Source organism: Corvus hawaiiensis, chromosome 3, assembly GCF_020740725.1.
Source record: "Corvus hawaiiensis isolate bCorHaw1 chromosome 3, bCorHaw1.pri.cur, whole genome shotgun sequence".
In the NCBI taxonomy this organism is placed as follows: Eukaryota; Metazoa; Chordata; class Aves; order Passeriformes; family Corvidae; genus Corvus; species Corvus hawaiiensis.
In genome coordinates this window covers 55,622,186-55,644,220 of record NC_063215.1, presented here as the reverse complement: position 1 = coordinate 55,644,220, position 22,035 = coordinate 55,622,186, and the positions used below count along the sequence as shown (strand labels likewise).

At 37.6% G+C, this 22,035-nt stretch overlaps 1 protein-coding gene across 18 annotated transcripts in view; it reads left to right on the top strand.

The window, feature by feature from the left end:
* Positions 1-22,035, top strand: part of PTPRK (protein tyrosine phosphatase receptor type K) — a 392,047-nt gene that overhangs the window by 205,835 nt on the left and 164,177 nt on the right. For all 18 annotated transcript variants that reach the window (XM_048296431.1, XM_048296435.1, XM_048296424.1 and 15 more), the window contains exon 7: positions 17,307-17,600. In XM_048296431.1, the coding sequence (XP_048152388.1) occupies positions 17,307-17,600 (294 nt within the window). The remainder of the gene's footprint in view (positions 1-17,306; positions 17,601-22,035) is intronic.

Here is a 22,035-nt window from a genome sequence, read left to right as displayed (position 1 = left end):
AATGGACCAGGTACATACAGTCTGTTTCCTGTGGGTGTCAGTTCAGTGTCCTTGCCCTTCCTGCACTTTCAGCTCAGATGACTTTCAGGGGTTTAGCACCTGAGGTTTCCTTATTGAAATTTGCTGGGATTTATCACCTGCTTAGCAAAGCTCACAGGATTCCTATGGCGGATTAGAAATTTCACAGGATTCTAGAATTTTAATCGATTGAGTGGGAATAATTGAAGCAATTCTTTCATGACAAGAAACCAGTTTTGACTCATAGCATAGTGTTACAGAGGGAGACTTCCAGAGGGACTTTCACTGAGTAAAGAGCTGAAACCTGTCACTTACTGTTTGGTCTGATTTCAACCTCATTTCTGAAAAAGCCATCTCCATATTGCCATAATTTATGAAGCTTCCTAATCTGTGAGGGAATTTCTTGCATACTCTGTTTTTGACTGATTCTGTGCCCCATGAAAGGATTTATACACCAATTATTTATTTGTTTATTTATTTGTTAGACCCTTCCTTAAAGATATATATGTAGGCATGGGCAATGTCTATTTGTGCATCAGTATCTGATATTACAGTAGAGGCAACAAAAGGCATGGTCCTACCTCTCTTTTCTCTCCGACTCCCCATTTCTGCTTCTTTTACATCAGAAGCATGCTTGTCCCTCTCTCCAGTGAGCTGACTGGGGAGCTAAATTTGAAAAACTCCTGACACTGCAGAAAGAAGTGGATGTTTTTGTGTCAGACTAGTTTACTTGTAGTAGAACCACTAGTCTGGAAAAGATGGAAAGACCAGAAAAGAGGTGGTAGTTCACTCCCCACAATGATGTTGTTGTTTTGGGTTGGCTTAGATATAATGTTAAACTGCATCCTCAGCCTGCTTTGTGGGTGGATTACGCTGTGCTGCAAAAATCTTGGTGCCCACAGAGAATTGTGATGTGGGAATTGTTCCTGAGATAAACACTGTTGTCTTGGGGGTTTTATTTGGTAGCAGCTTCCTTGTATGAACATGCCCTTAGAGAAGCTGATATAGCAGAAGGGGGCTGACAAGAGATGCAAGTATGTTCCCTCAAGCCCACACTATCTTTTCATAGCTGCAGAGATAACCAGATACCAGAATGATAGGCCTTAATGTAATGGGCCTGAATAGAAAAACCCCATAGTAAACCTCATCTTTGTGTTGTTACGGAAAAGAACTGGTGGAGTGTCTATGGAAGAGGAAGAAATTGACCAGGAAAAGAAACGGTAAATAAAAAGGAAAAGAAAGATAAGTAAAATATTTCTCTTGAACTGGACATTCAGTTTAATTTCAGAATGCTCTTCAGGCCATTTAAATACATAAATACAATAACATTTGGAGTGGCTTTTCAACAATATACTAATGAAGTAAGCTATTATGGTTTGTATAGATGTAATTAAAGCATAGAAAAGCAAACATAACTGTGTAGTTGTTTTATCAGTAGTATTCAATGAATAATAAGATAGACAACTATGCACATATCACTGTGCTGCTCTGAAACATATTTGAAATTTTCACCCAAAGGAAAAAAATGGGGGAAAAATGCATTCTAGTCAAAGGATTTGTTGAATCTAAATTAAAAATATTCTTCCACTGAAGAAAAAGTGACTGATTGCAATATTAGAAGTAATTCAAATTTCTCAAAAGGATATTTAAAAAGAGGGAGGGCACTGTAAGGTGTTCATAATTCATAGAAGAGAGAAGGCAATACAAAGGCAAAAATAGTATGCTGAAGAGTAAAGGATTATGAACTTGGGTGAGAAAAATGCCATGAAGACTCATAGGTGGAATAACAGGTGTTTTGTGGCTTTTTAATAATTGACTAATATATGATGTAAACGGGGCATGAACAGAAATGCTTCATTGAATAACTTGAGAAAAATTAGGCAACATATCAAAGGGAAAATGTTTTGGTCTCTTTAGTGCTTTCAAAGGGTATTTTGAGCTTCAGCAGTGTTACTGGCCTGCTTCTGTTACCCATTTTTTGTGTTGTAGAGAAAGAAATGATAAATAATTCAGGCCAAGAAAAGTATAAATATCACCGAGTTAGAATACTCACCTACACGGGAACTACTTAAACTACCTGTGAAACAATGGTGGACAGCAGGGCAAAACATTTTGCTTTGGCAGGACAGGCTGTGTAGACAAGTGGTAGTTTTATCTTCTTTTAAGGTATTTTAGCAGTTATAAGCCCCAGTATTGCTCATGGATGGGCCTGCAGTGAGAAGCATCAGGGGAGTTCAAGCAAGCTATTTTACTTGCTGACTTTGTTTACCTTTGTTGTTCATTTTCCCCACACGTTGAAGCGATGATGGGATAGGAAAAAAAATGTCCTAAGATGTATGTGGAATGACTTAGCGAAGGTACAACATAATTATGGTCTTCTTACTACGTCTATATTACGTTAACCATTCAGGGATGTAAATCAACAGAAAACTGATCTCTTTTCAGTTGGCTAGCTTATATTGCTTTGGCTCTGCAAAGTAGCTTTTGTTTTAAAATCTAGAGCTCTCCATTCAAGCATCAGAACAAAAAAAAAGAAAATTTGATAATTTATAATTAAATGTGAAAGAAATGTGACCACACAGTCATGGGCTATCCACACTCTGAAGGAAGAGGATAGTTGGATCATTAGTAGATGTATGGAGAGGGCACTCACCTATAATGCATTACATGGATTGAAGCCTATGGGTTATTTCCAGTATTGTCCAATAGTCAATGAGTAGCTTGACAGCTAGCAGCAGTTTGGTAGCTTTTTTTGCTTCTAGAGAGCATGATAGTGAGTTCAGAAAATATTGCTACTGGGCCAAGATCTTCTTAGTTCAGTGTATAGGCTTAGGGAAAGATGCAAGAATGAGAGAGGCACACAGTGATCCACTCCCTTCATACATCATTGAGCATCTAGCAATCTATAGCTTAAGACTTACCAAGCCAGAGACTATATCAACGTATCATGTGTGTAATATCAATGACAAGCCTTCTACAAATTCGTCAAATAATTTCTGAACTTATGTTTTTGCCCAGTTGGGAGCAATAAGTTCCCACAATTAGCTCAAGTTACCCACAGAAGAAAGTACTTCCCTGCAAAGTTGCCATCTATTTTCACTCAAGAAATAGCAAGTCTTTCCATATTAATCAGTTTCATGCCACTTGTCATTTCATAAACATCTAGCATGTATTCCTTCAATCATCATTCTTTCCTGTTGAGTGTTGCAGATTGATTAAATGTCTCCACATAGGAAGCTGTCCTATGTCTTCAATAACTTCTATTTGGCCTTTTCTACATCTTGTCTTCTAGCTCATCTGGCAGGAGGTAGGAAGACCAGATCTATATAATTTATTTTAGATAACATTATGAGTTTACACAGTAGCACAAGATATTATGCTTTCTTGGTGTTCGGTTCCTAATAATCACTGATCTCTTATCTTTTTGTCTGAATTGAAGTGACGTGGTCTTGAAATTCCCAACAGAAATTTTATTCCTGTGTGATTATACTGATTTAGAGTCCATAAGGGATTCATAAATCTCACTGCACTGCTTTGTATTTATCAGCTTTGACTTTATTTTACATTTTATTTCTTAATTCTTCAGTACCTTAAGGAAAACAAGAAAAGCTGGATGTGACTATTCACAAAATACCAGCAGCTGTAAGATAAGGCTGAAGATAAGGCTGTTGCTGCTTTAATTGGAGCCGTGACTAAAATCTATGTTTTCTTACTGGCATTGTAGGTAGACATATGACTTAATGAATGTGTCGAGGAAAATGGTTCAGCCTCAAAAGGAGGGTTGTAGAGACTCCTCTGGGAATCTCTGAACCTGTAAGGTAAGGTGCTATCATTGGAAATGGAAAGTCTCTGCACAAATTCTGACTCCAGTCAGACAAGAGGAATGTATGTGGAATGCCCTTATGCTGAGAGATTGAATAAGTGACTTCTCTATAATTCTGCACTATGTTCTGAACGCCCCTTTTTATTATCTAGTGCCTCACCTGCAACTAGGCTGAAAAATCAAAACGTCATTTTGGAAATGCTAATGTAAATGTTTTTCTTGCAGCTGTTTTCTGAATTTGGATGAACTCTTTTATCTTAACCCTCTCATCTTTTATTGTTTTGCTGCACACATACACACCCACTCTTTCCTCCTCACTAAGAAATGCAACCCCAACTTCAGCCTCTCCAGCCCATTGCATTCCAAAGGAGAAAGTTGGGGTTTTTTGGTGTGTATGGAGTTATTCTGTTTTCAATTTCTAAGTCACTGCACTTAGGAAGGTATAAAAAATATGTGCATGAGACTAGTTTGTGGTACCTCTATATTCTTGACCGTAACCAAAGTTAACTATAAAACAGGTTTCCTGTACTTGTGTGGCCCTGATAAAGGGATTATTTGAAGACTGGAAAGATGCCAGAATCGGCTTCGTGCTCAAATTGCCTAGCCCCTGAGTTTTCACTGCCTGAATGTGGGTACTAAGGAGAGGGATTTGCACCCTGAGAATGTGCCTCAGAATTTGGGAAAAGAGGCTATGCCAAGTGGGGAGAACTTAGAGATACAAATCTTGCTGATCTCTGACTTCTCTGTCCAGTGACCAAGAACTTCTTAAAGTAAAACTCTAGTGAATTTTGGAAAGAAAAAAACTATGTTAAATGAAAAGAGGAAGGTTTAAGGGATTTTTTAAAATGTCAGAATGCTGTGTTGTGGCTTCTTATGCTTGGAAAAAAGTTATGTGCATCTATTCTGAATGTTTCTGTGAGTCCAGCTTGCCTTTCCCATTACACATTGGGGAGGAAGGTGAATAACAGGTGAAGGCTTTCTTGAGAGCAGGAAAGATGATGTGTATTGAGAGGTAGAAGCCTAAACAGAGTTAAGTGGGGCAGCTTCACCAGCCCTCTGACTGTGTTGACAAAACTGCTTTTTTTATGCCCCAAACTCACATTTATCAGAAGGATAGAAAGTCCCATGAGAGAAGTTTCCTGGTGCTTGCAGTTATTTAGAAGGAAACAAACCAGCCAAATTCTTCAAAGAACACTCACACATTAAAAGTTTGAGGCAGAACTTTGGAATTCTTCAGGAAGAGTCGTGATTTTCCTTGTCTTCATGAAAAACAGTACTTAAAATTTCTGAAAAAGTACTCCTAGCTTTGTGTACTGGGGACAACAGAGCTTGCTGGTAAAATTGCACAATTTTTTTCCCCATGATGGCATGTTTTTGTTACCAGCACTCATGTAAAATGTAAGGGCTGCTTTCAAGTATTGTTACTGTCTGTTTAACTGGTAATATGGTGACAACTGATTTATTTTTGTCTCTGAGTCTTTTTTAATGTGCTCTTAGGTGCTTGGTTCAACATGCAGAACCAAAAAAAAACCAGTCTTCAACAAAATGCCCATTACCCACAGGCCATCTAAATTTTGGGTCATAAATAAACAACATAGTTTGCTTGTGCAATCTTTGAAAGTAGCAATTACCATGATGGTGCATATTATTACCAGTGGATCTTGTATTTGAAGAGGAAAGCTGTACTGTACAATTTCTACCCTAATAATTTCTTCTCTTATTATTTCTGTAGAGTTGTTGATTTTGTTTGCCCTTCATATGTGAATACACGAGGCTGGTTACAGAACTTTCAGTGTACCAGCCCAGGTTCAGTAGATGTTGGTTAGTATCATATTCAAAAATTAAAACATGCAGTAGTAGAATAATATATTCTTAAGTTTGCTCATCAAAAAATTAATAAGATAACTTAGAATGGTTAAAATAATATAGAAAAAAAATTTTTTTTATTATTAAAAAAGCATTATTTATTTCAGATTTTAAAGCTGTGATGAGGTCGGAATTGGCTCAGTTGCCTGAATTAGGGCAGTGTATAAGAATTTCATTTTTCTTGCCCCATTTGATATCCCTGTCTTCAGTTTAACCATTAAATATCAAAACTCCAGAATTTAAATAGAGAGAAATTAACAGAATTCAGGAGCACAACAGGCAGCAATCACAAACCAAGGATCCAGCACAATCAGGATTCTTAAGCAGTGACTGGAGAAGGACTTCTGGAGAGGGGGAAGAGCTTAATAAACATTCATGACATTTCCCCTGATACCATCTCAACATCAGATTCCTTCCATCAGTGGTGGTGAGCCTGGTGGTTGTCTGATTAGTTGGTGGTCCACCATCATGTGGTTCTGAGGGAACATTTTTACAAATTTGAGTGCAAAAGCTGCTGCCTCTCAGGTGAGTGGCACTGTGGATTAGTCGTGCTGTAGATCTCGATACAATTGAGCTAGCTTTTACTGACTGTCCAGTTGGACTATGATTGGATGGGTCTATTTCTTGTGAGACCAGAAAGACAGTTGGTGACTTCCTAGTCAGATTTCTCCCAGTGTAAGCAGTCACATTAACCGTGTAAATAATACTACATAACAGTAAATGTTTGTGTCAGCTGAAATCAGATGCAAAATTTAAACTCTTTTACTGTACTCTGGGAATTTCTATTCCAGAGTCATATTGATACGTTGAACCCTTTTTGCAACAAAACAAAGGCAACATGTTTTTATCAACTCATCTAAAATCATAATATCTTGTAAAAAATTCATTAGTATGCAGAACTGGTGGGGTTTTCTGTTCTGATTTGTTTTTCTAGAAAGTTCTTTCAGGCTTTTCATCACACTCAGAATCCATTTGGCAGTGGGGTGGATGGCAGCTGCTTTGTTACCTTCATTTCATAAGTATTTCTTAACACCTGTCCAGGTGCTGTGGCAAGGATGGTGGTTCCTTTTGGCTGCTTCTATCCCCCTACCCCTTTCTGAGGGTGGCTTTCATGGTGAAAACAGATGTACTAGCCAGCACCTTCTTAAAAGGCAGTCTCAATCTTTGCCTTCTCTTTTCCCCTGTCTCGAGAACCTGAACTTGTGCTTCTGTTTCTGTACTGACACTGGCTCTTGTCTGAAACCACTGTGAGTTTCTGCAGGGGCCCAGGAAAGCAGGGAACTTCCATGTACACCTCTGCAAGAGCAGTTTTAAACCTAAACCATCATGAATGTAGTGTAGATGAGTGACACTGCAAGCAACATTGATGGTGGGAAGTGAAGGAGTAGGGTTGCCCTGTGAGGTGCATGTTAGATGATGTGTATTTCACATCTGTGATGTAAAACTGTGGTGTAAAAACCATTTTGGTTTCTGTTGGTTTATTGCATAGATTGAGGGAAGTGTCTCAGTGCTTCCTAAAATTAGTCCCCTTCTCTGTCATTCCAGTGTGCTGCCTTCTGGCATTTTTGGCAAGAAATATTTGGACACACTGTAATAAGACATGTGAAGACATTGCTGGTGGGAACATCTATATGCGTCTTAGAAAAGATTATGAATAGAAATAGAGGGATTTGAGCAAGAAAACAGCCCCTCAAAAATAAATTTGCTCAAAAGTGGCAATGGATTCTGTCATTTCCCCCCCATAGATTTGCATAGGCTGAGCACACACGAAATCTCTCTAGATATTCATTAATGTGTAACCCTTATATTGCCTTGTATCATTTTTTCCTTTGGTGGTAGTATTAAAGTGCTGACAGAAAGCCTTTAACATCAATGAAATGGGATACCTTAGGAAGAACTTTGCAGAATGCCTTGCAAGTCCAAAGGGGAAGGTTTTCTGTTAATCTCTGCCCCCTGTGCATTTGTAAGGTCTTGCCTTAATAATAAGTGTGTGACCTGCTTGCCTTTCTTCCTTCCTCCACCTCTGTGCATCCATGATTTAACCCATGGTTTGGGTTAATAGTTACAGTAAAATCAGTCTCACCTCTTACATGGTTAAATTTCTGTAATTGTTATTAAATACAGATGTAAATGCTTGGAAGCTAAAGCCATGCCAGCTATTCCTGTCATCTGCAGATACTTTAGAGTTCAGTAACCTTCTGGTACAAGGATGTGTACAGCTCGCTGCATTTATAGAGCATGATACTGTTTTGAATTCTACCTCACGATGATACTGTCCCAACAGCACATGGCACATTTTTCTCCGTCATTCAAAAGGCATGCAGGAGAGCTGGTGATAAAAATTTGTGTTAGTGTTGGCAGGTTATCATGTGACTTCCAAAATATGGCATACAGGAGAATTCCAGGACAGGCAGGAGTGCTATTTGGGTGAATTTTTTTAGCTTTCAAGTTTTATAGTTAGGTAGAGCTAGTGAGGTATAAATCTCTATTAGATTTGGGTTTTTGTTTGTTTGTTTTTCAGGGTTTTTTTGTTTTGTTTTGGGGTTTTCTGTTTGGTTTTTTTTTCTTTTTTTGTTTTTGTTTTTGCTTGGGTTTTTTTGTTTGGTTGGTTTTGGTTTTTTTATTTTTCTTTTTTCCCCCCCTCTTCTTAATTTATTTATTTATTTATTTATTTATTTATTTTTGTTTAACTGAATTCTATTGAAATGCTCTGATTTTGTTGCAGGTGTTTGAATTTTTTGAGTTTGATTATAAATATGTCACTGTAACTTCTGTCCATCAGAACGTTTCTATATTTGGGTTGTTTAGGCAGTAAACTGAGTGTGTGAGTGACTACTGACTACATGACTACTCAGCATCGACAGATATAAGAATAACGGAAAAATCTTCACAATCTCATTTTACTGGACCAGTTCGGACTTAAAATGAAATAAAAACAAAAATAATGAAAGTACTTAGAAAATAAATATATTCCCATCACACATTGCATGTAAAAAACATGCATTACATAAGCATGTAAAAGAAAATTCTGGAGTCTCTAAAGCAATATTTTGTTCTTTTTCAGGCATTCTTTCTGTAATCTTTAGTTTTATTCCTTTTCATCACTGACAGCATGTGGATGTGCATGCAGAATGCAGTATCGTCAAATTGCAGAGCCTTGTAGAGTTGAGGGTAATCCTTTCTTGGGAAGTACCAATTTTGAAGAAGGCATTCAATTTTCCTCTCAACCTGCTGGTTCCTGACAATGAAGCAGATAAAACATTTCTTTCCAACAGTAATCTCAACATTGACATCTCAAGGGCATTACTGATACATGTGGATAATGAAGTCATTGTGATCAAGTCTTTGCTGGAGACATTTCTATAACTGACTCATTTATGCTGACTGATTTTTTTATTTTTTTTATTTAAAATTTGAATGACTTCTCATTACAGGCACCTCCTTTTCTTACATTTATTCATTTTTCCTCTAGGATTGTGCTGCATAAATGCCTTTAACACAATGCAATCTTTTTGACAAAATGTGTCATAATCTTCTAATTGATTCCCATAGTAACATAGCCTACTATCATTCAAAAAATAAGCATGTGTACTGATCATAAATTGTGTAGAGAGATGACATAGTCCAATTTTTATTTAGACTTTTTTTTTTACATGTAAGCTGGGCATGTTCTTAACCTTGTTTACAGTTTCTGCTGACAATGCTAAAGCTGCACACTGTTCCTTTATTTTAAAGGAAGATAATAAAATGAACATAGTGGTGTTTCAAATCAAGGTGAATAAAATGCCACGGTGATGCATAGGATATAACATCACTATGCAGAAGTTAGCAGTTTTCACTGTTGAAATAATTCCTATTTCAGCATTTTAGGTGGTCAGTAACTGCCACGTCACCTAAATTAAATATGTTTTAGCTGCATGAGCTTGCAGACTTTTTTGTACCTATGACACAAACTTTATGTATTAGCTGCTCAAAGCTAAAACAGTAGCTTGAAGTGAGCTTGTGACTTGTTATTCCTGTTGGCAGACCCCAAATTAGAGACATTATGGTGAAATATGTCAGTACCCTACCTAAGCCAGTATCGTGATCTCACTGTTCAATTTGCCATTTGTTTGTTGCTGTTTTCTCTCCAGTGACTGATTCTCTAGGTAGTTACCTGAATTTCACTGTTATAGATATTTATTTTTAATGTTTATTTAAAACTGATTCTTTCTGGTTTTCCATTTCAAGTAATAAAAGACAATGAAAATGGTCTTGCAAACTCTCTGAAGAGAGTTGGATAAATCACTTGACACCACCTGGTCACTAATCCATTACTTACAATGAGTTCTTTTGTTCCAGACAACTAACTCTCTTAAGTAAAATATAACATTTTGTAAGTATTCTGTCTCAACCTCTGGACTAGCAGCTAGTGCCAGATACTGTGCAGTTGTGATAAATTCTTTTTTATAGTCACAGAAACAATTTTCTGAAGTCACAGAAATAAAGTCTGTGTAAGTGGAATTGAAAAGAAAAAACGGGTTTGAGAAAAACCTTTGTAGCAGAATTGTAGATCATGAGCTGTTCAAGTTTCTCCATGCAGCCATCATCACTTATGGTCACAGGACAGCAGCTGAGATAAGTCAGAATTAGTTTTTGATTGTGTTGGAGTTTTGTTTGGTTTTGGCTTTGGGGTTTTTTTTTTGTTGTTTTGTTTTGGATTTTTTTTTTAAATAAAGGTAGGCTTGTAGCTATATGGAATATTTAACTTTAAAAGCCTACTGATTTCTACATGAAGAAGTCATTCTATGGTATGATATGTCAAAGTTAGTTATTTTTATGAAAACGACTTTGCTGCCTTCTCATCAGTACAGTGCCTTCCCCAAGCTACCTGTAGAAGACAAAGATGAGATCAACAGAAACTTTCCCATCAGAAAAAAAAATTAAAAATGTACAATTGTTAACAACGTAGAAAAATAAAGCACCTGTTAAAATGAGTTAAACTTGACAAGCAGAGAGACATTTTTGTCCATTGGGAGAAAAAAAAAAAAAAGATGAAACAAATTTATTAAGAAAATGGTAAATGAGTTTATGAACAAATAGAAAAGCCAAGCAATAGCTTGGGGAATTATTAATTAAGTGGCCAAGGCTTGTGAGAGCTCCAAAGGACTTGCAGCTGGTTGGGTTTTTATTGTGTTAATTTCTCAGCAGCATTTGGTCTTGCAGTAGTGGACATGATTGTAAAATTTCTCTGAGGGGAGTTATTTTGAGCATTGCAGCTGGTTTAAGCAAGTGTGCCTTCCTGCAGCCTCTGCAATGTGCCCTGCCCTGCAGTCAAGCTCATCCTCCTTTATTCTGACATTTTTCAGATGCATTGTGTCTTTTGGGCAGGAGTAATCTGTGTAGCTGATGTATAGTATGTCTGGCTGAGAATAAGCTTGCACTTGTTCTTCTCCTTTGTGACAAGAATAAGGTGGGCAGCTCAGGTGAGAAAAGCAAGTACCACTATGTGGTGTGCAAGCAAGAATCCCATGAGCTAAATCCATAATGGCAGCATTTCTCACTTAAGACTGGGTGTGTGTCTGCACCTATGAATTGGGTAGTTAATATTGTCCTGATGTAATTTTATTGGACTTCCCATGTGAAGTCTGATTAGTGGTTAGAAGGTCTTGGAGCAACCTAGACCTAGAGGTATGTTTTTAATAATGCTGAAAAGGAAAATATGCCATGTTCTTGTAGGTTTTTTGGTTTGGGGTTTTTTTTCAGTCTTTTTGCATTTCCTTGTTTTCAGAAGCCAAGGAGAGTGCTCAGTTCCCATTACTGAACTGCCCTCAATGTGCTGCACAATCTATTTGATGCATAGGCTTTTGGGATTTTTTTATTCATCTTCCATGTGTTATTCAGCAAAACCACTAAGGACCAAACTACTCACTAGAGATGGAGCATATAGGGTGACAGACTCAGCTGTGAGTGTAGTCTGTCATGCACAGAAAGAGAAAACTTGAGACCTTGTTGGAAATTTAAAAATAGACTGCAGAGGCTTCCTGTGACTTCAAGGTTCATGATACCTCTGCTGTTCATCAGGTCTGTGCTTTCAGCTTGGCATCCCTCAGTCCTCTGCATTAACTTGCTTTTTGACTGAGTAGAAGAATTTCTCATCAGGCAAGTTCTGTTTTCTGTAATGCTTCCCCCTTAGCTGGCAAAGTCCCCTGTTTGTGTTAATACACCTTGTATTGGTGCTGAGGTGTGGCAGGTCTTGTCAGAGTAGAAGACAGCCAGGTGTCCTTGCAGACAGGCCGAGTCCAAAATAAACTTATTTGTCTTAAAATCTGATTGATTTTTTTTTTCCTCTCAGAGCAGAACTTCCTATTAAAGATATGCCACATGCAGAATGATTTTTTGCAAAAATTAAAAAAAAAACCCCAGTGTTTGGGCTCAAAGCCTCCATGGTTTGTTTTTATTTTCAAACTGTTCATAATTCATTTTGTCACCACCTTCATGACCACTTAATTTCTTTCATTTATACTTCTTTGGAGCTGTAGGTATTCCCCCAACTTACAATTAAGGAAATGCAGAATTTCTTACTGTTATTGTCGTTCACTTAATATTCTCATTGTTACATTTGTAGCTTAATACTCTATCTGCATTTAAGTTTTCAGTCACTACTTCTGGTTAATTCTTTTTTTCCGTGGGATTGACTAGCTTTTAAGACCAAGAATTTTTCATGTTTTTTGAATGTTTCCCTGCTAGTACTTGACTGCCATAACTTTTTCTTCTAAATGTCATTCATGTTCTCCAAATTTCAAACAATATTTCTACCTCTTCTGGTTTTCAATACTTTTTAAAACTAGAATCTCCAGAGCAGTATGTAATCTTCCAGTACACGAGGAGTACTGAAGTAGTGTAACTCTTGCCCCTATACGCCTTGGGTATCTCAGACTGCATAGCCAGTGTGGTCAGGCACTGAACCTCAACTGAATTCAACTAGAAAACCAGAGAGCTTGTAAGAAATATGCAGACATACTTAAACAGCTTTGCGAGAAATTTCCCTAGAAGAGGAAATGAGTTTGATGTAAGTGGGAGCTGAGTCAGTCTTGAATCATTTGTGGAGGCATCTTTGCTATACTCCCTAGAACATCCAGTATTAGCTGTATTTACATGACTTTATATTTTTGTTACTTTGAATTATGACAAATTTTAAAGGAACTTTGTATTCTTTTGGTTGACCTACTTTCTTGATAGTGTATGGTGTAATTAAAACATCCATTTTAATTTCTGGGGAGGTGAGGCTGATGTTGGGCATTCTTTTAATAAATGAATGTTTTGTTATACTTGTAAAAATTAGGATTTTTATGATTGCCCCTCTTGTGTGTATTGGGTTAAATAGTTAATACTCAGCATATCAAGTGTATGGCTTGGTGTGAGATATTTCACAGAACAAGCTGACCATGCTGTCACCAGAGGGAAGGCACAGTGTGTGCGTGAGTGGAGGGGACTCGCAGGCTATTACTGCACAGCGTTAATGTGTGCAGGGGCTGTACAAGGCACAAGTGGGATAGAGTGGATGAAGGCATGCACCTGCTCTGTGTGCTCAGGCTCTGTGGTGACCAGCCCTCTCCTCCCTGGCTCTTCAAACCCTTCTGCTGTGTAGCAAGAGTCTCTTGTGTCTGGTACATGTTATGCTCAGAAAAACATGACTCTTGTATATAAGTAATATTTTATCAGGCACGTATCATCCAGTATCAGCTTTTCCTCCAAAATGGAACAATATGTAGAATTCTGCTTTAGTTTTATTTTTATTTTTTCTTTGAACTGATCATTAACAGTATGATTGCCAGTAAGATACTAATTAAACCACCTTCCTTTGTTTTAAACTTAAGAAGTATTTAATCTTGGAAGGCAACATGGTATAGTATGCATATATTACTTGAGAATATTGGAAGTTTTATGCATATTAGTTACTATAATAATAACACTAATGACCTTTTCTGGTTGTTTTTTTCTGTCTGTGAAAGCATAATTATTGGCATACAATGTTTAATATTGAAGATATGACACAACCACTTAACTGTAGGAAGACTGGTAGTGGAGGTTGATGCTGCATGCTTATTCTAGTCATTGGTGCCTAAATATAATACTACATTTAATATACAATGTCATATACATACTGATGTGAGCATAATGTACTGCTAGTAGTTCAGCAGAATGGGAACTTAGTACTGATGAAATGTCAGTCTTAATTTTTTATTACCTTAGCTGTGGGCATTTTATGTCAAAACCAGAGCTGACCAAATACTGCAAAATGCAATGCATGAAAACACTTTCATTTATTTAATGTCTTGAAGATGTACAAGTGGTCTTTTAATATAGTCTTTCTGAGATGTTAGTGGCCATGAAAATTGTAAGGGATTTCATCAGATTTAACACCTTTAAGCACTAGCTAAAAATACAGGCAGAAAATGAGTCAGTAATTAAACTAGTTACATTGGAAAAGGAATCTTAAATTTTGTGCTTAGCAAAGGAAGAAACGAAACTCACCATTCAGGGTCTTTGATCAAATTGTTAAGTGTATCTCAAATACCTATCAAAGTCCATTCTACTGATGAGTTAAACTGTCCATGGGTTGAAATATTTTTTCATAAATTATTGTTTGTAACTTTATGGCTCTTCACAGAGGGCTCATGGCTGAGAAAAAGGGAACGAAGCTCAAGGAAAATTGACTGCTAGGAATACTGTGTGTCTTAGCCATATCTCCTCATAATATTTGGGGAAGGTGGGTTCTTTTTGGCAGAAATAAAGGGCACAGTTCTCCAGTTGGGTTGCAGTGATCAGGGCAGTGAGAAGGTGGAGGGAGGTCACCGTACTGCCCCACGTGGCTTTGGGTCTGGTGAGCCTCAGTTTCCTGCAATTCTCTAACCCAGGCTCTGAACATCTAAACCACCACCTGGCTTGGCTGAAGCTGAGTTTTTATGTTGTTTAAAAGCCAGAACAAACTTCTGAGAGGCTGATTTTCTTTAGGGTACTTTTTCACATATCTCCTTTTATTTTTCGTGCCTTCTATAAGAGGTTTTTCATTTTTGGCAGACTGTCTTCTCAGGGCACTCTGCAAGTGGATTATTTACTACAGGTGGACCCAGATTGCTGGGGTAAAAAGCCAGCAATATACACTTCCTTGAAGGATGTAAATTGTGTTTTAAAACTCACTGAAAGAAAAGTATTGTTAATATGTGTGATATTTGCTATGGGAATAGCAACCAAAACATTAATAATGGCTTTGTTCTGTCTTTTTAGCTATCAATGGCAATTTTTAAACTGTAAAAGTTCCAGGTTGCTGTATATACAAAAGGAAATTGTGATTTCAAATTATAAATGTGGATGTGGTTATAGAATAATGAATGGGAATAATTAATAGAAAGTTAATTGGGTAACATCAGAAAAGTTTATTCTGGTATATTGGGATTGCATGCTTCAGTTGATACTTAGTGTACTTTTGGGATTTCTGGTTGCACCTCACCTCTGGTTCTGATAGTATATTGTATTATGAAGAATATTAATAATGCTGCAGAACAATTACTTGTTCATTTGCTAACTGATTAAAATTCATGCATAATTTATTGGTACTGGGAGAGACTTTATAAATAAGTCTCCTTGGCCTCAAGAGCTTAAAAACAAAATGCGTATGCTAATATAAGAATGTGCTTTACTTCTTAACATAAAAACTTAATAGGCAATGGTATGTTAGTCTCATTAATGTGAGGTTTTATTTGTGATAATCATGCTCTTAATCAAAGTGTATACTTCTAAACATAGCCATATGTTTTAGAAGTTTATAACTTGGAGTTGGCAGTGCATCATGATCATCAATGAGGATGTTTTCTGCTATAATATACACTGACCTTAGCATACATTAGTTTGACATTTAAAATGTTAGCTCCAAAGCAAACAAACTGCCCTCATTATGCCCAGCTGCATTTCTGAGCTTTGATGCAGGTAAGGGATCTAAATTAATTCATATGCACATTTATTGCCAAAACATGGTAAAACATTAATAATTGCTTGAGATATTTTCTATAGTTTTGTATATCCCGAAGCAGAAATGGAAACACTTTGGAGCATTCACCTCTTCACTCTGGGAGGAAAAAAATCAGCTCCCATTACAGCCACTATGACAAGGCTACAGACTCCCTGGTCTGCAAACTGAGTGTCTTGAGAAGCAGTTAATTTAGAAAAAGGTCTGCAAGATAAGTGCCAAAATCTGGGAAACCTGGTTGCTTATAGAGCTGGTGAATATACTGTTTGGAACAAGCTGTGGTATCTGGAAGGGAAGCTTTGCTGCTGGAAATAGAGAAGCAGACAGAACCAGGGAGTCATTAGCTGAACGTCAGCATGCAGGGAAGATGGGACATCAAAGGAAGTCCACCACTCCCCATCACATTTTCTGTCACTGACACTGATGGGATCATCCCTGGGTGGCAGAACACGTGGAATGCATCTGTGTCTTAACTTGGTTGTGTGGAATGTGGGGGAAGTGGTGCAAGGGTCCCCTGCTAGGGAAATCTTATGGTCTGGGGTCAAAAGTTATTTTTAATGTACTGGCCATGAGATCCCCTCTACCTGCTCAGAGTTGCTGATTTGTAAGTTCTGCATCGCTACTGTGTGAAACCCCTGTGTGCACTGAATCTAGCATCATTGCCTAATTAACTGAAACAAATTAGTTGAAATATAAGCCATCTGGAATGAAAATGAACCCTCCATGTTTATCAGTGAATTCATTTTATTAGAAAAATACCTGTTGCTTGTGATTTGTTTCTTAAAATAAATCATGTTGAGGCAATGTTTCTATGTTAACATTTCTCAGAGTAAGGAGGACCACCCCTTCCTGTATGGTCTGTCATTACCTTTTTCACTGTGCAGCTGCATTGAAATATTTAGGCAGGCAAAAGCTGATGAGAAGAGGGGATGACAAAAGGCAACACACATCCTATTGTTCAAGTTTCAAAATCAGTTAATAACTTACTAAAGAATAAAATACTGTATGTTGTTGCCATATGTCTTTATTTTGTCATTCTCCTGGCAGCTTTGCTCAGTTCTGAATATTCTGAATGCCTGTAATAGGCATCTATATCCTTTTCCCTAACTACATCCGGTGGGTTTCAGATTAGCTGCAGTGATACTCATTTTTAAGAATATTCTGTGCAGGGGTAGTGTATCATCTCTTGCAGCTCTTTCTATAAGGAAAGTACAAACATGGTTTCAGTCAATAAAAAAAAATCTCAAGTTATTGGTATAGTAAATTATATAAATGAGCATAGTTTTTTCAGAAAAAAATCTCAAGCAGCAGCAATATATAAATCAGACAGGATTTTGTGGTCTCCAGCTGAGCTTTTTAACAGGAAAAAATAGCATTGAGCAGATGCCAGTAGTGCACCACTCACTCCCATCAGCTGAAATTCTCCTCAGCTCTTCTTCATTGATGTCAGTTTGAATTTGCTTCTGAGGTTTGGAATTTTCGCTGACCAAACTCTGACAACTTTCTGTGTAGAGAGCCCTCCTCTTAGTGGGAGGAGGGCTTTTTCCAGCTTTTGTTTTACCGCTGGCTTATTTTTTGTCTCCCCTGCAGAGCCACCTCGGCCAATAGCACCCCCGCAGCTGCTGGGCGTTGGGCCTACATACTTGCTCATCCAGCTGAATGCCAACTCGATCATTGGGGATGGCCCCATTATCCTGAAAGAAGTGGAGTACCGGATGACGTCCGGGACCTGGACCGAGACCCATGCAGTCAACGCACCAACGTACAAGCTCTGGCACCTGGACCCTGACACCGAATATGAGATTCGGGTCCTGCTCACCAGACCGGGCGAAGGTGGGACGGGGCAGCCAGGACCACCACTCATCACCAGGACCAAGTGTGCTGGTGAGTGTTGCTCTGGAAAATTAACAAAAACCCAAAATCTTTTACTTTATGGTTTAATTGATTCACAGGCGTGTTGGCTCCAATTAACTTCTATCAGGACTTAAGGATTCACTTCACGCCCACAGGATCCCCAAGTTTCTGGATCAGTAAGGTTTTGCTTCGTCCTCTTCTTTCCCTGGTCATTGTCTAGGTTGGTAACCCTTGGAGGCTAGGTTAGGAGGCGGGAAGTTAGAAATCCAAGAAAACATTTTACTCTTCCTCAGGCAAGGAATGGAACTTGATTTCTGGAAAGTACTGACCTCCTTGCTTCTTCACCTTGATATTTTCAAATGCATTTTAAGTAAACTTGCACATAGAGGAAATTGCATGAGAAAAAAGAATATGTTTAAGAAATAGAGCCTTGCAAAAAAAAGTGTAGTGTACTTCTGCATAATTTGTCTTTTCCCAAGCAGTTACACATGGCCTGACAGAGTCTCCAAGAACTAAAATATGAATACTAAAATCTCCAGCTATGACTGTTCCCAAGGGAAGTGATCACAGCACTAAGCTTGCCAGAGTTCAAGAAGCGTTTGGACTGCGGTCTCAGGCACATGGTGTGACTCTTGGGTCTCTCCTGTGCAGGATGGGGAATAAAACTCAATGATTCTTGTGGGTCCCTTACAACTCAGAATATTGTATGATTCTCTAAATTGTAAAATACAATTGAAAATATTAATGGAGTGTTTTCTCCAATTTTGACTGCTATCACCAAAATCATGTGCTGCTGAGCCCTGCAGTCTGCTTCCTGTTTCTTAGAGTGCCCCTGCGTGGCCAGCACCATGAAGACAAAGCACTGCCAACTTGTGTTATATGCTGTTCCTTCTAAAGCTTCTTAAAGTTATTTTAATCTCAGCTTTCTCAAGAAGAAAGATAATGCCTATGTCTCATAGTTGCAGGGGAAAATAATTATAGATTTGAATCTCAGACTGTGAGGAAAATAAGCAAAACTAAATTGTGGGTTTTCCTCTCCTAGTCTCAGGACTTCTAGGGCCTGATGGTATTTTAAAGTTGGCACAGTATTAGATTTAGCAAAGTGTGCTGATAACCATCTATTCAAAATTGCAGTAAAGTAATCAGAACAACAAACCAGAGTGTCAGGTTTCCATGTGTCATGTATATACGTGCATATGAGAATCAGAAATATGAATAGTTTTTTCACAAGTTGGTGACATCTCTGATGGATGACCACTCATTTTGTTTACTTAAGGAAGAGTGTCAGGGTCTGGATCAGAAGCCAGGAATTCTAGCAGATTAGCTCAGTGGGTATGAAATCCAGAAAATTAGAGAATTCTTTTTAAAATTGGGAATGGTATGGTCAGAAGCTGAGGCACAAATCTGGAGTAAGACTAAACTGAAGGCATCTTTTGGAGTTTGTGATCATTTTTATAATTTAGTCTTTCTTTCCAGTGAAGCAAAAAGATCTATGTGTCTATCTCAGTTAAGATGTCAGTCTTTGAGATCTAAGTAAGGTTAAAGTATTGGTTTATTGCACGGAATTGGTTTAGACGTTCTTCTGAAAAAGTAGGAATTGGAAAACAGCTTCTGTTTTAAAGCCGAGACTAAGAAATCCAAATGTTCAGGCTGTTTTCCTAGCATTTGAAAAAAATGTAACTTTAATTTACTCAGGTTGTGACAGAGTAAAGATTTTTAATGGGAAAGGAAAAGAAAGTAAGTAATGATTTATGTGACATGTTTTTAGAAGCCAGCTAGGGAAAACAATGTTATTGTGAGTGTGGGTTTATTTTTAAATTTTTTTAAGCATAGCACTCACATGTAAGGCTCCAAAATCTAGTCTGGCTTGAGAAAAAATTTCAACTCAATTTAATCCACTATGAAATTAAGCAGATTAAAGAAACACTTGAGAAGAAAGTTCTGAACTTCTGTGACAGTATTATTTTAATAATTATAAAAGTTCAAGCTGTTTATCTTGTAGCAAGACTGATTCTTCCTATTCCATGAAAATGAAGGCAAATAATTTTTACCATTAGCTAGTTTCAGTTAGAAGAAGGTGTGTCAGCAAGGGTTTGTGAAGACTGAAATATGGTCCCCAGCACCAGGGATGAGTCAAAACAGAACCAGCTTGAACAGCAGGTCACCCTGCTGCCTCCTCACCTGTCTGGAAAATGAGACAGACCTTCCTTTTCTGCAGTGTTCTCCCAAGGCTTCTGATAGATAACTGCAAGTCCAAGTCAGTATGATTTTTTTGTCTGGATATACATATATTTTGCTTGTAAAAAGCAAATTATAAACATAAAAATTAGTCTCTTCCAAAGAGAAGATTTGTAAGAAAAGGTAAAGGTAATAATGGAATATCTCACCCTGCAGTCCCTGCTGCTGTTTGTATTGTACAGGCGACTGGCAGGTGATTGACTGTGCTATATTAGATTATATCTCTGCAGCAGTATCTTCTTTCTGGATCTTCTTCAATTATTCCCAATTCTCATTTCTGACAAGATCACTTTTTTTTTCAGCCAGATACTCTCTTTTCTGTCAATGTTCTTTGTCAATTTTGTCTTTCCCTAAGTTTCATACATATTAGTTCGAATTCTGAAACAAGTTCTAATTGATTATCTGCTCGATATCAGATGGAATGGTGGGAAATAAATGAATTTTTAACATGAAGTTTGACTACTCTCTATACAGATTAAAAAGTGTGCATTAGAGAATGTTGATCTGATGAGATTGTAAGGATTGAAGTTTACATTCCAAGTAGCAGCAACAGCAAACTCACTGAAAAATAATGAGAATAAGCTAGGGTTCTGCTCTTTGTTTATTTAGTGCTTAAGCAAATATCAGCATTATTTTCGAATGAAGTTTAAAGTATTTTTTCCCCATAATTCATTCAGTATTTATAATTTCATGCTATTTTTAAATAATGTATTATTGATCAGTTGTTCTCTGCTTTGCTGGAGATATACTCTACTCTTTAGCGATTTGAGTGATGATTGTACTTTCCTCATAGTCATATGTGCACTTTTATTATTAAGTATTTAGATCAATTTATGTCTTCCTCATAGCAAAACTACTGTCTGGTGACTCATTTACTAAATGTTTCCACTAATGCTAAACAAAATTGTTCTTTAATGAAGAAATAATTCTTCCACTAGTTAAGTCCTCTGACAGCCTATTTGTCCACCCGGCATTTCCCAGGTAATCTTTCCCGTGCTGAAGTGAAGGCATTTTGCTAGATATGTTGTTTTATCAGTCTCTGATTAAAGATAGTGCTGAGCAATCAAATATATGAAACCACTGAGTGTTTTTAAGTGGCTGAAGTCTGAAACATCTGAAGAAAACACTATTTTCTGACATTATCCTCTGTAAGAGCCAGGTGTATGCTTTGTTATTTCTTCTTCTAAGCACCACTGATGATGACATGATCACGGCATTGTGTTCCCAGCTGCTGATGCTGAAGGGTACTGCCTCCCCCTCAGTCCTCACAGGGCACTTGAGCTTTATTTCATTATGACTTCACCTCTTGCCTGGTGTCATTGCTCAGATTATTCGCTTCTCTGGGTTTTAACACCAAAACAAAAGGTAGAGGGTAACACTTCATCCAGAAGTAATCCTCAGGGCTGTTTTCTGTGGCTTTGGAGTGTGTTGTCCTTCTGAGTGTATCCTCTGAGTTGTGATTGCCTTTCTTTCCTTGGGGGAGTGGAGGGAGAGGGACAGGGTGTAGAAAATACGTGATAATCTAAACTTGTCCACTTAGCCTGCCTTTTCAACTGCAAATTAGAAGTTGTTCTCTTATATTGGCTGCTGCTTCTGAGTAACAGCTCACAGCTCAGTTTTATGATTAACTGATTTTTTAGCAGCAAAGGAGGTCAATAGTTCAGCCTGTCCAGAGCTTAATATATGTACATGGTGGAATTGCTCGCTTCTACTTTACTGAAGTCTAGCACAAGGGTGTGATTTTTCAGAAAAGCATGAAGAATTGTAAAGCAGTTGGAGAAAACAGTCCTGTGTGTCTTCATTTTTTTTTTTTTTTTCTTTGTTTTGATAATGAAATGAACAAGGGCAGGGGGGAAAGCTTTATAGCTTTAGCAGAGCTGAGAAACAAAAAATATTTATCAATGATATTATTATTATTACTATTGTTATTACTGTTATTTCATTGTTCAAAAGCATTATCCATCACAGAGACCTGCTATTGGTAACAGTCAGCCTCAAGGCATAAGAGCAGGAGATGCTGGTTCAGTGATGCAGTGCTGGCACATGATCCCCTGCAATTGAAGGCTTGGGAGCTGGGCTGCTTTCTGCTGCCTTTTTGAAGTGCAGAATATTTATGTACAGTTTCCATGTATGTTAATTTCGAAAACAATATACACGGAGTACAGGATACTGCTGAATTCTCCTCTAACGAACAAAAAAAGCAGCACATGGGAAATATTGAAAAACA